This window comes from Tarenaya hassleriana, unplaced genomic scaffold, assembly GCF_000463585.1.
Source record: "Tarenaya hassleriana unplaced genomic scaffold, ASM46358v1 Cleome107, whole genome shotgun sequence".
Classification (NCBI taxonomy): Eukaryota; Viridiplantae; Streptophyta; class Magnoliopsida; order Brassicales; family Cleomaceae; genus Tarenaya; species Tarenaya hassleriana.
In genome coordinates, this window is record NW_010960960.1 from 184,215 (window position 1) to 206,494 (window position 22,280).

General features: G+C 28.0%; 1 protein-coding gene across 2 annotated transcripts in view; it reads left to right on the forward strand.

Annotated features, from left to right (window-relative positions):
- Window positions 1-2,656, forward strand: part of LOC104805020 (mitotic spindle checkpoint protein BUBR1) — a 2,984-nt gene extending 328 nt beyond the window's left edge. Inside the window, exons 2-12 of one of the 2 annotated variants that reach the window (XM_010529423.1) lie at window positions 1-60; window positions 175-234; window positions 626-770; window positions 875-1,032; window positions 1,325-1,409; window positions 1,482-1,548; window positions 1,629-1,689; window positions 1,780-1,951; window positions 2,033-2,121; window positions 2,219-2,299; window positions 2,392-2,656. In XM_010529423.1, the coding sequence (XP_010527725.1) occupies window positions 1-60; window positions 175-234; window positions 626-770; window positions 875-1,032; window positions 1,325-1,409; window positions 1,482-1,548; window positions 1,629-1,689; window positions 1,780-1,951; window positions 2,033-2,121; window positions 2,219-2,299; window positions 2,392-2,455 (1,042 nt within the window). In that variant the 3' untranslated portion in view covers window positions 2,456-2,656. The remainder of the gene's footprint in view (window positions 61-174; window positions 235-625; window positions 771-874; window positions 1,033-1,324; window positions 1,410-1,481; window positions 1,549-1,628; window positions 1,690-1,779; window positions 1,952-2,032; window positions 2,122-2,218; window positions 2,300-2,391) is intronic. The other variant, XM_019201486.1, reaches the window with a different exon arrangement.
- The last annotated feature ends 19,624 nt before the right edge of the window (window positions 2,657-22,280 follow it).

Below are 22,280 nucleotides of genomic sequence, written 5' to 3' on the forward strand. Positions count from 1 at the left end.
CGACGCTCTCAGATCTCACGTTGACGATCAAACACGGAAGAATCTCCTCGAGAAACGGAGGTCTGGGCTTGCGATTTCAGTTCATGTCTTTTTCTTTTCCTGTCGCTTGCTCGGCGAATCTGAAGAATTTTAGTCCTTACTTCGGTTTCGACGTTTCTGCTTGCGGTTGTACAGGAATTTGATTGAGGAGATCGATGAGTACGACGGAGATGATCCACTCTTGCCATGGATAGAGTGAGTTTGTTTACGTCGTTTCTCTTTTCTCGATTTAGCGATGTCAAACTAGAGAATTGATAACGGGTTGTTGAAAGATTAAAGAATTAGGTTATTGATCGGATTGAATCGTTTAGATAATAGTTCGATTGGGAAAAATCCATTTCCATGGTTCGCCTGAAGTAGAGTTTGGTTGAACAAAAGAGTAGGAGAGTGAGAGAATTGAAGTTAATCCGCTTTTTTTATGCTAATTTCACTGTCCAATTTGTAGTGTGGAAAATATCCATATTTATATGGTCTCCGCTCAGTACAGTTTTCTTGAATGAGGAATAGAGAATGGGGTTAGATCTGTTTCTACAAGTTGATTTGGTTACCCGATTTATAGCTTGCATTATCCCTGTGGTTTGTCAAGGTGTATAAAATGGATTCAAGAGGCTTTTCCACAAGGGGGGGACTGCTCGGGTCTGGTTTTGATATACGAGCAATGCGTGCGGAAGTTCTGGCATTCGGAACGCTACAAGGATGATCTTCGTTATCTCAACGTGTGGTTGGAATATGTATGTTCACTTTGCCTCCGTGTTCCCCTTGTGATCTTTCTTGAATGGACTTCAGGGTTTACGTTTCCGCGGAACCCTTTAAAGGTAGGAAATTCTTGGTACAGGCGGAACATTGCGCTGATGCGGAAGTGATATACAAGTTTTTGGAAGTCAATGACATTGGAAAGAAACACGCTTCATACTACATTTCGTATGCTCTGCACATGGAGTCCGAGTCCAAGGTGAAAACTTCCAACGAAGTCTTCAATCTTGGGATGTCTAGGTATGAGATCTCTCTTTGATTTAGAATTTGTATGCCATTCATTGTTTGCATTGATTTGCTTAATAGGGTGGGTTGCATCACCGTCATATTATACGTAGATGGAACTGGGTGGGATTTGCCCGGAATTTGGGCATTTGTACATGTTTTATGGAGTGGAATTTGCCCGGAATAAGTTATGATGTTAATGAATTCATGGAGTGGAATTCGTCTTTAGTGGAATTTCCGGTTACCGGATACAGTTTCACATTCCATATTTGTCCCATAGTGACCCTTGACCTGTGAGTGTCTGCAGAAAAGCCCAGCCAGTGGAAAAGTTGAATGATGCATACAAGCGATTCATTGTACGGTCGATGAGAAAGCCCATAAGCACCGATGAAGTATGGAATGTTTATTATGATATATTGGTTCCATGAGCATTTGTACATGATAATGAATGTCCCATGTGCCAGGAGGAAACAAAGGAGAATGATTTACCAGCAAGAAGCTTTGGTACTATATTGTCCAGGGGAGAAAATAGTAAGTATGAACTCCATTAGAAGCTCTTTAATTGCTTTACAAGTTTTGTGTTACACATGGTTGAGATGTTTGTTCTGTAGATGCAGGAAGGCAAACATTTGGAAGCTCTAATGGTCCAGCGAAAAAAATGAAGCCGAATTAGTAAGGGCATTAATCAATTTGGTCAACTGTTACACTGGTTTATTCACCCTTTATCTTAGTAAAACTGCTAATAAGACTTGGTTTTTGCAGCTCATCCAGGAAGCCTTTATCCATCTATAACGACAATGTTGCCGCCGATTCTACGTTGGGGCATCAACCAGACAAGTCAAAGGCGGAGGTTGGTTCATGGCTCTTGCTTGGGGGCAGAGCTGAGAGGAACAAAGAAAACAACTCCTTGCCTGGAAAATGGACATCATTTAAGGTTTTACTTTTGGTTTCACAGCTATTGCTATTTATTGATTTTCTCTGTAATGAGACTTGCTAACAGAATTTCTTCTCCCAGGTTCCTCAGAGACCCTTTACGAGAACTGCCACAGCCCCTCCTCTACCTTCTTCTTCCTTCCACGTGTTTGTCGACGAAGAGTGTACAGAGTAAGTGAAAGGCAAATCAGCAGCAACATTTAGGTTCTATTTCGATGAAGAGTGTAATGCATCGTCTCTTCTAACTCGACTTGAAATGTGTGGTTAGCAGAGAGGTTAAGAAGAATCACGATGAGAACAAATCATCTTCATCAAATCTGCCCCTTAAGGATGGCCAGGAAATAAAGAAGTAAGGCTCCCTTTTCTAGCTTCATCAGACATATTACGTTGTTTTGTAATCCGATGGTTTCTAATGATGGGTTTGTGTCTCTAAAACTGTAGAGAAACCGAGCTACTGAGGCAGAATCCTTTGCGCAATTTCCCTCCCAACAGCTTTCTTCGATGAGTATGCAATGGCCTAGAGCTATCTTATACAATGTTCAATGTCGGCTTTTGTCTCTAAAGCCTGTACAACTGTTGAGCATGAGTTTGTTGCTTGTTGTGTGCTGTTATGAGAACTCACTTGCGTACCGTTTTTCGTCTTTATGTCTTTTCATTTCCATGTATACGCGTTTTTACATAACAGGAACTTGATTTGTCTTGGGCTGTTGCCACTTCCCGTTTCCATAAACACAAACGTTGTCCCCCGGTAAGACCCACTACCATTGGCTCTCTAAATACATTGGGCCTACGCCTCAAACGTGCTCGTACCTAGACTCAATCTAGGGCCTTATAAAAATTTCCTTTTAAATTCCATCTAGGGCCTTCTCTCTCTCCTCATCAGAATCCAGAAAAATTAAAATCCACCGACGAAATCACTGCAAATCTCAAGAGTTCCGTCAGATATGTATAGATATTTGATTTAGGTAAGTTATCATCACATAAAACCGTCTATTAGCAAGTACAAATAGTGATACCGAATAGGACCTTATTGATTTTGGAGTCTCATTTTTTAAATAATCATTATGGATAATAATTATTACAATATCTATTATTATTTTTTAGAATAATAATACATAAAATTTAATTTTTTTATATTTATTTCTAGAATTACTTTAGAAATAATTACTATATATATTCATATATATATATATATATAAGTTTTTAAAAACTCATATTTATTAATTCTTTTCAAATATATTAATTTTAAAATTTCATCTATTTATAATAATAAATTATTTATTTTTCATAGATGATAATAATGATCTAATATATTATTTTATTTTTTATTTTTTATTTCAATATAAATAATTATATTTATATATATATTTTAAAATTATTATTGTAAAATTATTATATATTTTTGTTTAATTATATATTTATTGGATTAAGAATACTTTTATTATTTTAAAATATTATTATAAAAAATATAATATTAAAAAATAAAATGTAATTTTAGTATTAATAATATTTTATTACATAAATTTATAGTTTTTAAGAAAAATAACATTTAAATACCTAAACTTTAAAAAAAAACTCAGATACTTGAATTATAAAATTTTCATAAAAATATCTAAACTTTTTAAAAATTCTATAAAAATCCTAAATTTTTAAAAAAATTTCAAATAAACTCTTAACAGTTTTAAAAAAATTTCAAATAAACTCAAAATTCATTAACGATCTTAACTTATTTTATTTGGAAAATACCTAAATTTTGGATTTATTTAGAAAATTTTTAAAAATCTAGATATTTATATAGAATTATTTAAAAATTCAGTTATTTATATAGAAATTTAATAATTTATATATTTATCTGATTTTTTTTTTTGTAAAAATTTAATTACTTATATGAGATTTTCTATAATTTTTATTAATTAATTTTAATAATTTGTATAGAACCTCAAAAGTTTTTGGACGACCATGTCATCACATAACCCAACATTTATTTTGAATTTACTAGACGAGACCCGCGCGATGCGCGGACTATTCTTTTCTTGTTATTAATATAATTTTGTTGTTTTTATTATAAAAATTATTGATATAAATATAACAAAAATTGATATATATAATATAAAGTTAAATTATATTATTAAATCATTATATATATATTAAAGAAGTGAAAATGGAAGAATATAAATATTATCGTATTATTATATAATAAAAAAACTTTTATGTATACGTTGAATAATAAGTTTGTCAATGATTTGTTTCGGATGTCTTTATTCTCAATATTTTCTGTTTTCGATACGTAACAAATAATTATTTATTATATTGAATTGTACATTCATATAAATCGTTGTAGATTATGATATATAAAATGATGAAATACTTAAATCATAAAGATGGTTAATTAATTTATATAATATTAATATTGTTTATATATAATATATTAAGAATTTACGAATTTATATGATTTTTATAATTTCTATCGATAATTTTAAGGATTACATCAATAACGATTATAACATTAAATTTAACATTCAATTTGTTCATTTGTGGGCGGATTTCTATTGCAAAATCATCTCGAAAAACTTTACAGTATTGTTCTTTTTAGATTAAAAAATTACAGAAATATTTGTTAAAAATTAAATAAAAATTAAAATTTTCAAATTTTATACTTGAATATTACTTTTGATTTATTCATGTGATAAAAATAATATAATTAGAATACATCACTAATTCATTTATAATTTATTATAATTTTATAAATTTTAAAAAATTGTATATAATTTTACTTACAATATAATGTATATTTCTAACTTTTATTAAAACAAAATTATTGTTATTCGTTGTCCTTTAAAATGATAAGATAATATTTATGTTAGTTAACTATAACATTTTTTTCTAAATAATTAATAATAATTTAGAGCATATTTTATCATAAATTTTGAATTATTATAACAATAAAAATCATTTGTTGTAAATTTATTAAAAATTATTAATAATTATATAAATATAAATATTAATAATTTATATCACTTTTAAAATCCAAGTATAATTTTTTTACTTGTTCTTTTGTAATTTAATAAATATAGAAAAAATTATATATAGCCATACATATTTCTCTTGTGTTTTTTACCATTATGGTCGATGACTTTTTTGGATGGAGAGGGACATTGAGATTATAACACCGATCAAAATTGCTAGAAAGTTGTAATCATACAAGTGTGTGATCCCTGTCTGATTAATGAATATATTGTCCAAACAAATTATACCAAGTGAAACGACTAACAAAAATAAAACATATACTATTTTCTATTCCAACCTTTTCGAGTTTTTATTTCTAAAAAATAATCTAATATATGCTAAAGTGACCACAACTTTCTATTCATTCAATTCTGTAGAATCCATCTTGTTCACGCTATTCTTGTAATTATACAAACTTTGAACTTATAATGATATATTGAGTGATAAGATATATAAAAAAATATTAGTTAAAATATAATAATGATACAATGGACATTTGGAGATATTCAAATACAATGGAAAGCTTTTGTGTCTCTGGTAAAGAATAACAGTTTCGTCATCGCAAATCTTATGAAATCTTATATGTATTCCATTTTCATGTCTTTCTTTCATTTCTTCGTTATTTATTGACGAAATCTAAAGATTCGATTTTTTAGAATTTTGGTTGAAAACACAAAAAAAAACGTCATATTTTTGTCATTCTTTATGAGAAGAGATTGGCTATTCTCACCTTTTTTATTGCTGTTTTTTTTTCTGATCATATTTTATAACTTAAAAAAACTAAATAAGAAATTGAAAAAGAGAAAAAAATATTAAAAAAATAGTTACAACATTACCGACATAGTTTTGCTCGATAAAACCGGTGGAGTTGTTAACCAACAAACAAATGATAACCAATAAAAAAGAGAGAACATGAGAGGTTAGTTTAAACTGGTGGAGTCGATGCGCGAGATATTTTTTTTTGTTATGAAAATAAATTGTTTGTTTTTTTTTCGTATAAAAAATTATTACTGTAAATATAACAAAATTTATATATATATATAAATATAAAGTTAAATTATATTATTAATCATTATATATATTAAAGATATAAAAAATGGAAAAATATAAATATAATCGTATTATCATATAATAAAATTATTTTTATATATACGTTGAATAAATAAGTTTATCAATGATTTGTATGGAATGTATTTATTCCCAGTATTTATTATTTTTACATGTGTTTAAAATTAAAATTTTGATGATATTGAGTTGTAAATTCATATAAATTAAAATGATGAAATACCTGAATTATTAAAAATATTAATTAATTTATATAATTTTGATATTATTCTATATATAATATATTAAGTATTTATGATTTTATATGATTTTTTTTGTAATTTCAATGGATAATTTTTAGATTTACATTAATAACGACTGTAATATTAAAGTTAACATTCAATTTGTTCATTTGTGAGTGGTTTTTATTGCATATGTACATCAACATACCATTAGTTTAGTTTGACTTGGTATTGTCGTTTCACCACGTTAGTATACACATAGATTACCATGTCAAATATTTTGAAATCGATTTAGATATGAACCTGATTTAACATTTAACCAATTTAATTGAATTCGATCCGATTAACATTGATCGGTTTAAAACAAATAACCCTACTTTTTTTTTTTACTTTACTCTTTCTCATTTGATCGCAAATATGTTTCGGTCAAATTTTCTGATTTTTTCTGATGATTTCCTATGATGATACACTCCGTCGCAGCTAGCTCCATCTCCAGCCTTGTTTTCTGATTCCACTGTCGAAGAAGTTCTCTCTCGAAGAGGTCTACTTTCCGAAGAACTTTGTCTAGTAATCTTTTAAATTCATTGAAAACATAATCCGATAGATTGCCTCTAAATTTTTTTTCGGGATTTATTAAAATTCGGTTTCAAAAAATTCGATTTTCTAAAAATAATATCGTGTGGGAATTTAGACGGTTCGGATCGGAAAGATATCGTATTTTCGGTTCGATTCTGAAAAATCGAATTAAAACGTCCATCCCTAATATTTTTTCATTTAATTCTGTAAATATCCAAAATTAATGTCGTTCTAACTTTTGAATCTTAATAATCTATATTTTATATTTTGTTAAACTTAAAAGTCATTAATTTTTTTTTATAAAATTTATTTATATGAATTTTGTAAAAAATGATAAACTTACTTATTTAATACATTGAAATATATTGATAAAATCAAATTACTATACACTTATCATTACATATTATATTATTATATTGTCAGATTAAAGAATACTCAAAATATTATATTATTATATTGTCAGATTAAAGAATACTCAAATATATTACCCGATTCAAATTTTTTTCCCAAATGAAGACTAAAAAAAATGACATCAGCATACCATTAGTTTAGTTTGACTTGGTATTGTTGTTTCACCATGTTAGTATACACATAGATTGCCATGTCAAATATTTTGAAATCGATTTAGATATGAACCTGATTTAACATTTAACCAATTTAATTGAATCCGATCCGATTAACATTGATCGGTTTAAAACAAATAACCCTACTTTTTTTTTTACTTTACTCTTTCTCATTTGATCGCAAATATGTTTCGGTCAAACTTTCTGATTTTTTCTGATGATTTCCTATGACGATACACTCCGTCGCAGCTAGCTCCATCTCTGGCCTCGTTTTCCGATTCCACTGTCGAAGAAGTTCTCTCTCGAAGATATCTATTTCTCGAAGAACCCTGTCTATCAGTAATCTTTCAAATTCATCGAAGGCATAATTAGATAGATTTCCTTTTAAAAAAAATCGGGATTTTTTAAAATTCGATTCCGGAAAATATTGGTATCCAAAATTAATATCATTCTAACTTTGGAATCTTGTTAATCTATATTTTATATTTTGTTAAACTTAAAAGATAATTTTTTTATAAATTTTGTTTTACAAAGTTTGCATCTTCACTTAGGTTCTCCGTTTTGTTTGTTTCAAAGTCCAATGTCAATTTTTCTAACTCCAAACGATATCTTTCCATTTCTTCAATCATCGCCTCGTCGACCCATTTTTTGTGCATATACATATATCATTACACAAATCTGTTAAGTGAATTTAACCTCTTGGACACAACATCAGAAGAAAACTCTTCCAGGATTATATTTTTTGTACTCGATGGTAACATTTCAATATTGCATCCACGTTCACATATTTTGGGTACACTTTTAGGCTGACTTGTCTGCGATCTTCTTATATTTGACTTTGCATATAAATTTGATTTTGATTAACTTCTACCACTGTCAACTACAAAACTTATCTTCACCCTTAACAAATACAGATTGATCATTCAAACTATTTCTAAATGTAAATACAAAAATCATTATCTCGATAAAATCTATATATATTAATAAAAGAGTTTAAAGAGATTTGGTGAAGCCACATAAGCATCCATAAACATTTTATATTAACAATACAAAAAAATAACCCGCGCATCGCGCGGATCTCTTCTAGTCTATCTAAAAATTAACATTACGTACGAAATATTCAAACCTGATATCTTTTGTTTTCTCCTCTACAAGCTTCGACAAAATAATTTTCTCGCGGACCTTCGACAAACGCCTTCAAGAGGGTAATCCTTCGACGATGGAGTTGGATAGACAGATCGACGACGTTTCCAATACAACAAACTCATCTATGAGGAGGAGGAAGGAGCTCTCATTAATTTTGCACCGTTTTAGGATTTGAGATATTTTGAAGCTTCGATCGATTTTAGTTCTAGAGTTTTTCTCTGTCGGCGAGTCGAGCAATAGCAACCATTGATGTCTCCTCTCCCGGGACTTTACTTTGGAACCACAACTCTTGCCCTGGTAAACCATCTCTCCCCGATTTTGGGATATGTATCATCGATTTGTTCGAGGTTTATTTTTCTCTGAATCGTTTTTTATTTCAGTCACCGAGGATGTTCAATACAAATAAGGAAGCTGATTTTAATAATAACTATTATAGTTTAGTGGGCTAGAGAATAGTATGACGTTTTTCCATTGGGACTATAAATGATTTTCACCATATTTTTTGGTATATTTTGATATTAATGTGACCGTTTTTCTTATATGTAATGGGCTAATATTTATGATTTATTATTTGTATATTCTGACATTTATGTGACCGGTTTATCATCTTATTAGTGGCCTAATATCAAATATCAAAATCAAAATCTATATTAATAACCCACTAATTATTTGAATGACATACTAATATCTAATTGACGTTGGAATATGAAGTTTTTTTGGCTTTTCATTTGTCCCATTCTCTAACAATCTTCAATATAGTGGAATATGACGTTGGAATATGAATGTTCATATACCTAATAAAGAAATATAAACATAACAAATACATTTTAAATATAAATGAAATCAAATGGAAATCTCAATAATATAACAGAACTAATGCCAAAATAAATTTATTATATAAAATATAAAATTTTAATATAAATATAATTCAAATAAAAATCTCAATAATATATAAAACTATTATATAATAAAGATAAGTTTTATAAATTTTAATAATTTATTGAATATTTTTGTCATCCTCCTAATCCACAATTTTTTATGTGTAAATATTAATGCTAATCTAATTGAATGTTTATATACCTAATGAAGATTTGTATAAACCAATCAAAAGTTTTAAAACATTCCATGTAGGATGTTTAGGTGGCTTCACCACAATCCTACATTATACATATATATTTTTTTCGTAAAAATATTATAATTTGAAAATAAATCTAAATCTTAGGGAGATGTGATTGGACAAGCTAAGTGAATCTCTTAATTATAAAAAATATTAATGATAATTTCACTATAAGAATCCTATCAAAATAAAATGCTAAAGGAACGAAACCGACAACTGAATATATAAAAACAAATAAAAAAAATATATGATGAGAATTTTGAAGAATTAGTCAAGACCAGTTGAATGCACCACATATTTGTATGTATACATATATGTAATACTTTTAAATTTTTTTTGTTCTCAACTTTTTCCATGAGGAAAAGATAACAGAAATACAGTAAAGATATATCAGCACACGGGAAAAATCGAAGGTGCATATAGAAACTTTAAGACAAAACCAAAAAAGTCGAATATATATCCATGCGTATATAAAAGTTTAAGCATATATCACGTATAGAAGTGAGAGATTTATTAAAGAATAAATAATTTATCAAATACAAATATTTGTATCACACAGATTAAATTAAACAGAATCTAATTCGGACTAATTGGAGAGACAATGTTATAAAATGTAACAAAATAAACTTGAAAAATTTTAAATGAGAATTTTTCGTGAATATTATATATTTTTTCAATGTTTTTTAAGAGAAAAGTCAAAAGAAATATTTTTTTATAATTTTTTTTTTCTTATATAAAGAAGATATGATATTGATTTATGATATCTAAATATTATATTAAAAATATAGGAAGGAACGTAACATGTAAACTTTTAAATGAGAACGTTTTAACTATAATATATTTTTCGAATTTTTTCAAAAAATGACAGAAGAAATATTATTTAAAAGAAATAAAGATATAAGGGAAAAACTTTCTAGTACGATGTAGAATTATGGTAGAAAAACCTTAAAGAGAATTCAAAGAAAGTAAAAGCAATAGGTTGTAAATGTAATTGAAAATAAATATGAAAAAAAATACAAAATAAAAAATTAAATACACACAACAATCAAAATTTCGAAATGATATATAATTTAAGCTATCCTTACAATTGATAATTATATCATATATGTTTGTATATACATTTATGTGTCAAAGTACCTCTTCCTCGTCCATCTCCAATTTACCATTTTTCGTCACCAGTTTTGCCTTAAGAGGGCGCGATGGATCACTGACCACGATTTCAACTTTTCTAGACAAATTCTTCATACATTTCTCTTTCTTTGATATTTCTCTCCGATTAGATTCTTGAAACTTCTCGTTTTTCCATATGATCGGAATCCACCGTGTTGAATGTAATTGAGCACGATCTTCACGAACTCTTTTCTCCGATAGCTTATCTCGGCGGCTCCAGTTACGAGGTTGATGAATCTCGCCACTCTACTCGGAACTTCGCCGGTATAGAGACCGATGATGTTTCTTCTGGTGGGTTCTCCGTCGTTTAATATGTCGAGGATTGCTTTCTCCATTGGGACCTTGGTATTTCATTGTGATTTTGTCATCAACGTACATGGAAATGATTCAAATTCAAGTTCAATGTGGATGTTTGTTTGAAAGACTAATGAAAGAAGAACGTTAAGGATATCTATGTACCTATTCTCGGATGATCGCTTATCCTTCTCGCCTTTCGAAGCTTTAACCGGGGATTGTTTCTCTTGATTTAAATGTACCATACATTGTACATACGTTATGGCTATAACTTTTTACATTTTAATTGTTATAAATATTATTTATTATTATGATAAAGACTCCGTAGAAAGAGTTACAGAAAATTTAAATGTAGTGTTCAGCCGTTAACGTTGAATGTACTTGAAAGGTTAATAATGATTATTTGTTTTTATTATTATAATATAATCATTATTGAAAGGAATTTATATACAGTTAATATAATCATAAATCTTTTACTAATAAATTTAATATAGGGTATAAGTTTTAGAATTAATTTGTATCAGATTTTTTTTTAAAAATATCATTGTTAATAAACATATTTTAAACTGATAAATAATTTTAAATATAGATATAATCAAATAAAATGTTCAATAATATATAAAACCAAGATTAACATTGGTTTTTATCTAATAAAGATGAATTTATTTTTAATTATAATAATATAATAATTCATTTTTCGGTATTATATGTCATAATTTTAATTATAATAATATAATAATTCATTTTTCGGTATTATATGTCATAATTTTTTTATTAAAAAACATATTTCTATATGTAGAAATTAATGATAGTTAATATATATATAATTAATGAATATTTAAATAATAAATAGAAATTAGAAACAAATGACACCTAGATGATGATGTGGAGGATGAGGTGGCTTCACCACAATCCTTTAAAGTCCTTTATTAATATATATAGATTTCAGCGTAATCCTTATATTTCGTTTATATATATATGTATATATGTATATATATATGGATTGTTTAGTGACAATTCTTTTAAAAACATAAGATTTGGATATATATATATAAAAACATAATATACATTTATTTATTTATTTTTATGTGGCAGCTTTTTCTAGCTTATGTAGCGTCTGTGTAGAGGAGAATATTTTCTAAAATTTACAATATATATATATATATATATATATATATTTATGTGATTAAGTATAAATAGAAGGTTTATTTAGATAAAAAATACGTAAGTTTTTTATATCGATTTCCTTAAAAATAATAAAGTATATCATCAAGATTCGAACACAAATCATCAAAATCAAGTTGCTTTATTGAAAAGGTTAACATGAAAATTTGAAACGCAGTTTTTTGATAAACTAGGAGAGAACCGCGCGATGCGCGGGATACTATTTTTATATATAAAAAAATTTGTTGTTATAAATTGGTTAAAAATGATATAAATAAAATTTGTTTGTTTCATATTTATAAATTTTAATTATTTTTAATAGATCATAGACTAATATGATATTATATTGATGTGTGATTGTAAATTGTACTAATTGAATTAGTGAAGCTAAGTAAGCATCCCACGTGTCATATTTCTAAATTTTAATTGATTTTTATAGAGCATAATGTGATGTTGTATTGATATTTGATTAAACTAATTAATAAATTCAATTAGTATATATATACACATATATTCTTTTATTACTTTTTATTTTCATAAAATTGGTAACTATAAATTTTCTTTAATTGTGATTTGTTCTCCTCTTACTCACCATTCTCATATATAAGGTGTGATTTGTTCTCTTCTTGAAGACACGACTTCAATCTCTCTCTTCTCCGCCATATGCCTTAAGATGATTAGATATCTCTTGACATTTTAGATTTGCCGTGACAATGACAAAAAATCAGGATTATATGCATATGGCTATTGCATGGTAGTTTTCAACCATATATCATGGTCCTATAGTGAATGTCGGAGGTAAAATGACCCTTATGCCTAACATTTTAGCATTCGTGTCTCCTTTGTCTACTGCATCGGAAACATTATTATAAAGATCTAGTCTTAATATTGTTTGGTTGTTTCTCGTCTACCATGTTCTTTCTTGCTCAATTGTAGTGTAAACATCCACCACATACTGTTGGAATAGTTGCCCAACTTTAATAATTGTCATCCCTTCATATAATCTTGTTTGTATCTGGTATGCATAGAATTCTCTTATGGTTACAAAGGATCTCTTGATCGTGTTCTGTTCATTTATGTACCTGATTTCTTCATGGAATCCATATTGTCTGCAAGGAAATAGCAACAGATTTTATAGACTCATAAACAACAGATGGAAATCGCTTATTCGTTGTAAATGGCTAGATGGTTTGAGATGTAAAACAACATCATTTCCACATATTGTTTGAGCTCTTGTGCTCTTGTGCTTTTGGTGTGAAGAGTTTCAGACGTTTACCTCGTCTCCCGTAGACTCTACCTTCTCTTTCTCTACTCTTTCCTCTTCTCCTACTTTATTCTCTCCCTCATCTGCTAATTTAGTTAGCTCTTCCTATATCATCAACTTTATTGATGACTTTCTCGCGTGAGGTTCGTGCTGAATTCCTCGGCTGAAATACAATGGGTGTAACAATGTGCATTAACAAATCCATTTGCTATATAACCTAATCAAGAAGAGGAACCAACCGAGGTCTATCCAAAAAAGTCATACCAAATAGTCTATGGATGTCTGTGAATGTGGCCTGAAGAGTTCACAAACAAAAAGACCGTGTTAACAATCAAGATCCAACACTTATCTTATATATGCTTATATATGAACAATTGAAGCTTGAACACAACACTCTCACCGTGTTGAAGTCCAGTTTCTTCAAGGTATCAACAATCACATCTTTCAACTTGTTGTCGCTCGGTCCTCTACTTTTGTCTTTCCCATCTTTTTCCTTGTGCTAATACAACAAAAAAGAAACATGATGTATGTAAACTTATGACACAATCATTAATTAATTCATTTTTAAAAAATGAGATGGTGTGGATACTAAACGTAATAACTTATGTGTGTGTATATATAAGGAAAAAGTCCAAAAAAACATTGAACTTGCTAAAATATATACAATAAAACTTTAATTTACAAAGTTGCCTGAAAACACTTTGACTTTCAACAACTCTACGAATAAAACCTTAACTTGTAAATTGCTTCTCTAATAAACTTTTGACAGGTTTGACATAATTTTCAGATGAACAAAAATCTACGTGTTCACGAAATAATGACGTAAACTCGTACACCTAAACATTTTTAAGTTAAAATATGACATGTCAGCATTTTTTTTTGAATTTTGTAGAAATTCGGTAGAGAGAAACCAAACCCGATTTTTAATTTTTAAATCGAAATTAAAAAACCCTTAAATCCTTAATATGTTTCGTCTCCTCTTCCATGACATGTTGGCATCGCTTTCATCCTATACAATTTATGCAACTATAACAACGTCGATGGTACCGACGATGAAAGCGATGAGATGAGATTCATACTTTTTTTAACATTCAATTTGTATGGAGATATTAAATATAGTTGTATAAATTGTATAGGTTTGATATAAGTGATTTGTTTTGACAAATATTATATTATGGAAAAATTTTAAAATTATGTTACTACATTTATTTAAACAATTATATATTTTAATTTTATAAAAAAATTGATACTTATATCTACATAAAAAATCTTAAAATAAAAATTATAATTAGAAAGAAATATTTTTATTATGACAAAAACCGCGATCGAACTCAGTTTCAGTCTTTTCATCGAAGCCGTCACTGCTATGCTGATGAACATCCGAACACTCGCCTATAAATTTTATGCTGAATAAGTGCGTTCTGGCTTTGGAGAAGATCTTGTCCATGACCTGGTCAGTAAAATGATTCCTTATGCAACACAACACCAAATCGAGAAGATTTTCAAATATGAGAATTGTAGAGCCCGAATCGTTACCATAGAAATCTCTTTCAAAAACTAAATTGATTCTATTAGTTCTATTAGTAAAATGATTCTAAAGTGAAGAAATATTACTATCGTTACATTGACAATGTATAAGGTGGATATCAATGATATATTTTGGGTGTCTTTGCTGATAATTTTTTCTTCAATCTCGACAAAAAATTTAGTTATAAGATAATATTAAAAAGGAAGAATAGCAAAAAAAAACCATGTACTTTTATTATGGATAGATTTTATCGAAAAAGATATATTTTAGACAATCACAAATGAAGTTATTATGGATAGATTCAAAAAATAAAAAATTATAGAATTCAATTGTAAAATATAAATATTTTTTGGACGATATATTTATTAGTTATAAAAAATATATATGTATGTGTATGTGTATGTGTATATATATGTATATGTGTATATATGTATATATATGTGTATGTATATTTGTATGTGTATATGTATTTTATGTAAAAAAATTTATTTATTTTTGTATTTACTTATTTATTTTATTTGACACATGGATGATGAGGTAGAGAAGAATATATTTTAGACAATCATAAATGAAGTTATTATTGATAGATTCAAAAAATAAAAAATTATAGAATTCAGTTGTAAAATGTAAATATTTTTTGGACGATATATATTTATTAGTTATAATATATATATATATATATATATATATGTATGTGTATATATATGTATATGTGTATATGTGTATATATGTGTATGTATATTTGTATGTGTATATGTATTTTATGTAAAAAAAATTATTTATTTTTGTATTTATTTATTGATTTTATTAATTTTTAATATTATGTGACGGTGATGTGGCAATGAATTGGAGATTTTTCAACGCCACATAGGATTTTCGTTTGTCCATGTGAACGATGGGGTTTTTTTGGCCAAAAACTTAAAAATACAGGGTTTTTTTTGGAATAAAGTAATTGCATAAATTTTTTTAAGATGGAAAAAATGAACAGGGTGTAAATTGAGATAAAATAAAAGTACATGTTTTTGTGTGTGTTATTCTTGCTATTAAAAATGATATTATTAAACATTATAACTATGGTTTATCTTAAAAATAATTAAATTTATATACTTGGCATGAAACTTTTTTATTACGTCGAGTTATGGATTTATATAACTCTTTGTAGATTGTGTTAAGTGAATGAACACTTGAGTTATAGAAAGTGTTAGTTAATTTTATATAATTATGATATTGTTTTATGACACACGCATATATGTTTCCTTTTGTATATATGTTTTACTAATTACTATCAATAAGTTTTATATTTTTATGACAATCAACATATTCATTTGTGAACGGTTTTCTCCTGTCAGATCATCCATATTGAAAATTTCTCCAAATTCTCTGATTTGGTATATGGAGTTTGTATATGTGTATCTGATTTGGTCGTAGCTTTGAAGTGTCGAGAGGATGAGAAGGAGAGAACCATTTCGCGTGGGAGATTGGTGTGTATTTGTCGATTCCGATTTGTAGTAAGATTCTTGTAATGTAATCTAACTCATCGGCGGCGGAGGCAGAGGAGGATGTATTTGTTGGGATATCTTTTCGGACAACGTAAGTTTGAATTTGGCTCCGACGTCTAAGAAATTATGACCTGTTTCTTGGCAGTTGAGTTTACGTGACCTTTAACACATCCCCATATAAGTTTGACTGCAACAATCATTAAAGGTATCATACACCTTTTCTTTGGAAATTTCATATTTATTATGAAAAAAAAAGGAAAACTATAATACATAAATATTATGGTTACCGGGTCCTTCTTCTTGTGTGGAAGAAGACATGGAACATCCACCGGGTTCATCACCTCGGATGAATGGTCCATTGATGCGCGAACGGTATTTGCAGCTTCCATAGCCACCATCCCTGCCATAAAAATTCCGATCGCAAAAATTAGGAAAGTAAGGTATAATAACTATGATATTAATATTAAGCACGACTTTCTATCATCGGCACGTTCTTTGTTTTAATTTTCTTTTCAATCTTTACTCTATTAAATAACATGTATTTTTGTCAACAGTTTCCGCTTTCAGGAGGCGAGGATCATTGCATCATGTCTGCTCTGTATTTTTTGCCACACAGCCGCCAATTCCTTCTCTTCCTCTTCTCCAAATGATAGTTAACATCGGGAAATAATCCATCACAATGAACAATCAATCACTCAGAAAAATAATATGCTGCTTAGCAAGTCAATCACATTCATCCAAAATCATAAATAACTGACCACCATTTGAATGTGGTGATCCCACAATCCCTCTGTGATTAAACCTCATCCTCGAATGGAAATCCAGAAGGCAACTCCATATATGCTCTTCCTTCCTGTCAACAATCCAAATGCAGCACAAATTATGCAAAAACAGACCCATATATACGTACACAGGGGCAAAGAAACTATTTGAACAAATGCACATTCATAATTAGACCACGTCAGATAAGAACATATCAAGAGACGCCAAATGAGGAGACAAACAATTCTCCTAAGAAAACCCAATAAATCTATATATATTAATAAAGAAGTTTGAAGGCATATGGTGAAGCCACCTAAGCATCCAACTCATCATCACGTGGCAAGGGTTTAAAATGTATTGTTACACCTCATCATCCACATCATCATCCATGTATAAATTTATTTAATTCTCATTGATCAATAACACAAAAAACATACTAGTATTATTATTCAACAAGGAATAAATTTAATCATTATTATATAAAATTTTAATTTGTTTTTAGTTTTAAATATTAGAATGATAATACTTCAAGAAAACAAAATTTATATATGTATATATCATTTATGTGCAAGTTTGTTTAAAAAAAAGATTTAAAAAAAAATTATGTGACACGTATAATACAAAAAAATAGTGAGCATATTAGTATTATTATTGACACATATAATACAAAAAAGTGAACATATTATTATTATTATTATTCAACAAGGAATAAATTTAATCTTTATTATATAAAAATCTATTTTTTTAGTTTTAAATCATGTTAAAATAAAAAACAATATATATATATATATGTTAAAATAAAAATAGAATATATATATATAGTTTATTGAAAACTATAAATTAAAATTAAAATAATCAAGTCCAATCTATAAAATGATATTAATTACAAATTAATTTAAAATGTTACGGAGATTTGAAAAGTCATAGAAGAATTAATGTTGATTTTAATAATTATTTTATATTATGGTACATTAAAAAGTTATTATTGTGAAGAGTTAGTGGTAATATACGTTATGATATATTGAAAAGACATGAATTATTAATGAGCTATTAAAATCAATTTCTTCTAGGAATCCATAAAGCGGTAGTGGGAATGGGACCGATGTTCGTAGATTTGACGTCCAACAACATAATGAAAATGATCCTGGAAAACGGTACTACGGCCAGGAGGAGGAGAGGATGCGGGTGCGACAGACGGTGGGGGAGGTGGGGACGAACACGAGCTCCGGCAACGCCACGGATTACATGCCGATTATGAGATGGTTTTCGGATGATGAGAAACTGATGAAAAAATTGGAGAAACAACAGACGAGATTTTAGAGAGTCTGGTTGATGATATACGGAGAGAGGGTGGAAGAAGGAACACCATGATTGATCGCAAGCTTTCTTTGTAAGATTCAGATCATGAATATGACACCGATCAACTCATCAAAAGTTGGTTCGTTCTTTTTTTATTTTTATTTTAAATTTTTTATTCACTTTTTAACATAATAAAAGTAAAAAAATAATAAGGAAAACAATCCAACTAAAATTGTATATATTATATTTGACTACCTGAATAAAATGGTTTGGTTCAGTGTATATATGCCCTGAATTGAAATCATAAGACAAATCTTATTATTAAAATTATTAACATGATTTTTTCTTGGTCTACGTATTGAAATCATAAGACAAATCTTATTATTAAAATTAACATGATTTTTTCTTGGTCTACGTGCAAATAATGGTACTGACAGGACCAACAACACAACCAACAGTATATAATGACCCTTCTCAAATCTGCTAAACCATCCGCACGTAATAACCAAAGCAAGAACCGAAATCGATAACCAAATCGGTTTAGAACGGTTAATTGAAGAAACCGATATTTCCAATCTACCGTAACTCCAAAGCATCATTTCGGAGACACTCCGACTATACCCAGCAATCATCAAGATATGTTGCAGGTTATAACTCCAACGTCGTATTCATTCCCATATTCATTAGTCCTTAATATATAACCACACTTGTCATTTATCTTTTTCTAATGAATCTCATGTGCATATTATTGTTTTATTATATTCTATATTAATCCACCAGTGGGTTTCTTGAAGACTTCAATTTTCGCGGTCTTTTTTTTGGCAACGCAAGAGATTATCAATTTTGGATATTCTAAACGCGGTTGTCATATTCATAAGGTAAGTTCATCTTTTTGAGAAGATATACGAAATATATTATAAAGACGTTACTCCAAGTGATGATATACGAGATATGTTGGGAAAGAAACAACCACATCTTCCGTGAGAAAAGGAGAACGGTTGAGCATATACGGTGGAAAATTGATCGCACCATTCGAGTATTTAATTTGCACTCTATCAAGAGAATCTCCAGAGGATAGAGAGTCGTATCTTGCTGTTTGTATTACTTGAGGCATGAGATTCGGAGATATCCTAATGTGATGTTATTTTGAAAACATTACCTCTTGATCATGGATTGCTCATGGTTTTCATAATCTTTTGTAAAGAAATAAATGTTTGGGTTTTGTAACTCTTTTGATATATAATAGAAATCACCTTCAAACAAACAAAAAAAAGTTCATCTTTTTGCATGTATATATATACCAACATAAATTGGTTTTTACTATTTAAAGACAATTTTCATCTAAAGAATTAAACAATATTTTGGAATATATATACATACATATATATTATTTCTAAATATACATGTTATCAGATTTTTTAATATTTTATAATAAAAAATTATAAACTCTTATTTGCATTATAAGTCAATCAAGTTTTATTTTATATCCCACTTTTTAAATAAAATATACTTCAAAATTGTCAAATAAATCAATATGAAATCAAGAGAAGCAATTGTAGCTTCAATCAAAGGATTCAATCAAAGGACAAAGGTTGAAGACGAAAATAATTTCCAAACTTTCAAAGTCTTCAATGAAATCAAATGATTAAATTATATATCTGCATAGATGATTAGATGTATTATATATATATATATATATTTATTTATTAATTTTTTTATTATTTTTGCACCTGATTATTTATTTTATTATTTATTATTTATTTTTATGTCTAAATTTATTTTTTAATCATATGTAAATTAATGCATTCAATTCATATTTACGTTGAATTATTCAAATAGAAAAATTTATATATATATATATATATATGTATCATGTATATATATGTATATATATATGTAATATATAAATCTGAATATGTATATGAAGAAATGATATACGGATATATTTACGTGTATATATATACATATTTAATATATAACGTGTATATATACATATGTGAAACTTTATATATATATATATATGTATGCATTTTATATTATTTTTATACGTATTATTTTTTATATTTTTGTTTTTCTAACCCAAATTAATCAATAATTTACATGAAAATTTAATTATTTTTAAAACTAAATTATATACATATGTGTATATATACATATATATAGATTTATTTGTTAATTTTATTATTTAGTTTATTTTATTTAAATTATTTATTTTTAATTATATGTAGTAATGAAGTGTATGTTAAATAGATATATATAATTATATTAGTTAATAATTTCTTATCTAGATATTTATGAAGATATTATTAGGAAAAAAATCCTGAAAATTACCAAATTTGTAATTCGATGGTAAACTTTCTTAAAAGTGTCATAATTGTCCCAATAATATATTTGTTTTTGATGGTGTATTTAATTCGTTTTCAAAATCGGGTAAGACAGTGGATGAATTCTATATCTTCGTTGTGACAGCCCAGGGTACCGCAGGAGGGCGGGGAGTGATCGCCGGTGCGAGAGGCATGGACAAGGGGCGGCTCCTGACGAGCTTCTCGGTAGGGGGTACAGGGATGAAGCGGACGCACCGAAATGAGAGAGATCCGAGGGCTGTGTAGGTATGGGACTATACAGTCTAAGGTAACTTAAAGGAATTAATTGAGCTACTCATAGCAACAAGATGCATCTACCTTTTCGGTTGCCCATCTCGAGAGAACTCCAAAGTTAAGCGTGCTGGCTCTGGAGTAGTCTTAGGATGGGTGACCTCCTGGGAAGTACTTTCCGGTATGTGTGCGAGTGAGGACAAAACACGCTAAAAGGTCTCGTGTTGCTGTGTGGGGACAGCTCTATCATTCCGTAGCGGCCTCGGGTCGTTACATTCGTCGTTTATTTCAATGACAAACTTTTATTATCATCCATATTATTCTACAAAAAATATATAATTTTCAGAGGGTTGAATCCTAATGATAAAAGAAAATTTCACCGATCACAAGGTGATTTCTGCCATTTACAATATCTCATTATATTAGTGATATGTATAAATCTTTTATTCAAAGCAAAAAGACACTTCATAGGATTAAACAAAGTTTTACTTGATTTGTTTATATATTTTATTGAGTTGAATTTTATATAATCACGTGTAAATACAAACAAAAATAATATAAGTATTATTTAATTAAATTAGTGACCAAATTTATGATTGATATGAAACAAAAAATGCATAATATATATTCAACTAAATTTTTTAATTTTGATTTTGTATCTCAATTATCTTTTTATTTTATTTTTTAAAATATAAAATATAATTATCAAGATTCAAAATTAATAATTAAATTTGTAGTCAATATCAATATTAATTTGAAAACTTTACCAAAAAATTAATTTGAAAAATTAAGTGAAAAGAAAAAAAATAAAGGTCCAAACAAGTCTAAATTTTTCAATGAAAAACAAAAATAACGTCCCCAATGTCTTTCATTTTTAGATATTTATAAATGGTCATTAGTTATAAATTGTTAACTATAAAACATTATTCTTATTATATGTTCATGTTAGTTGTATCAATTTATTAATATAAAATAAAAAACATAGAGAAGATGGGTATCTTTAAAATTCTATTAAAGAATATTAAAATTTTTGTTATTAAGATTTTTATTTAATTAAAAAGA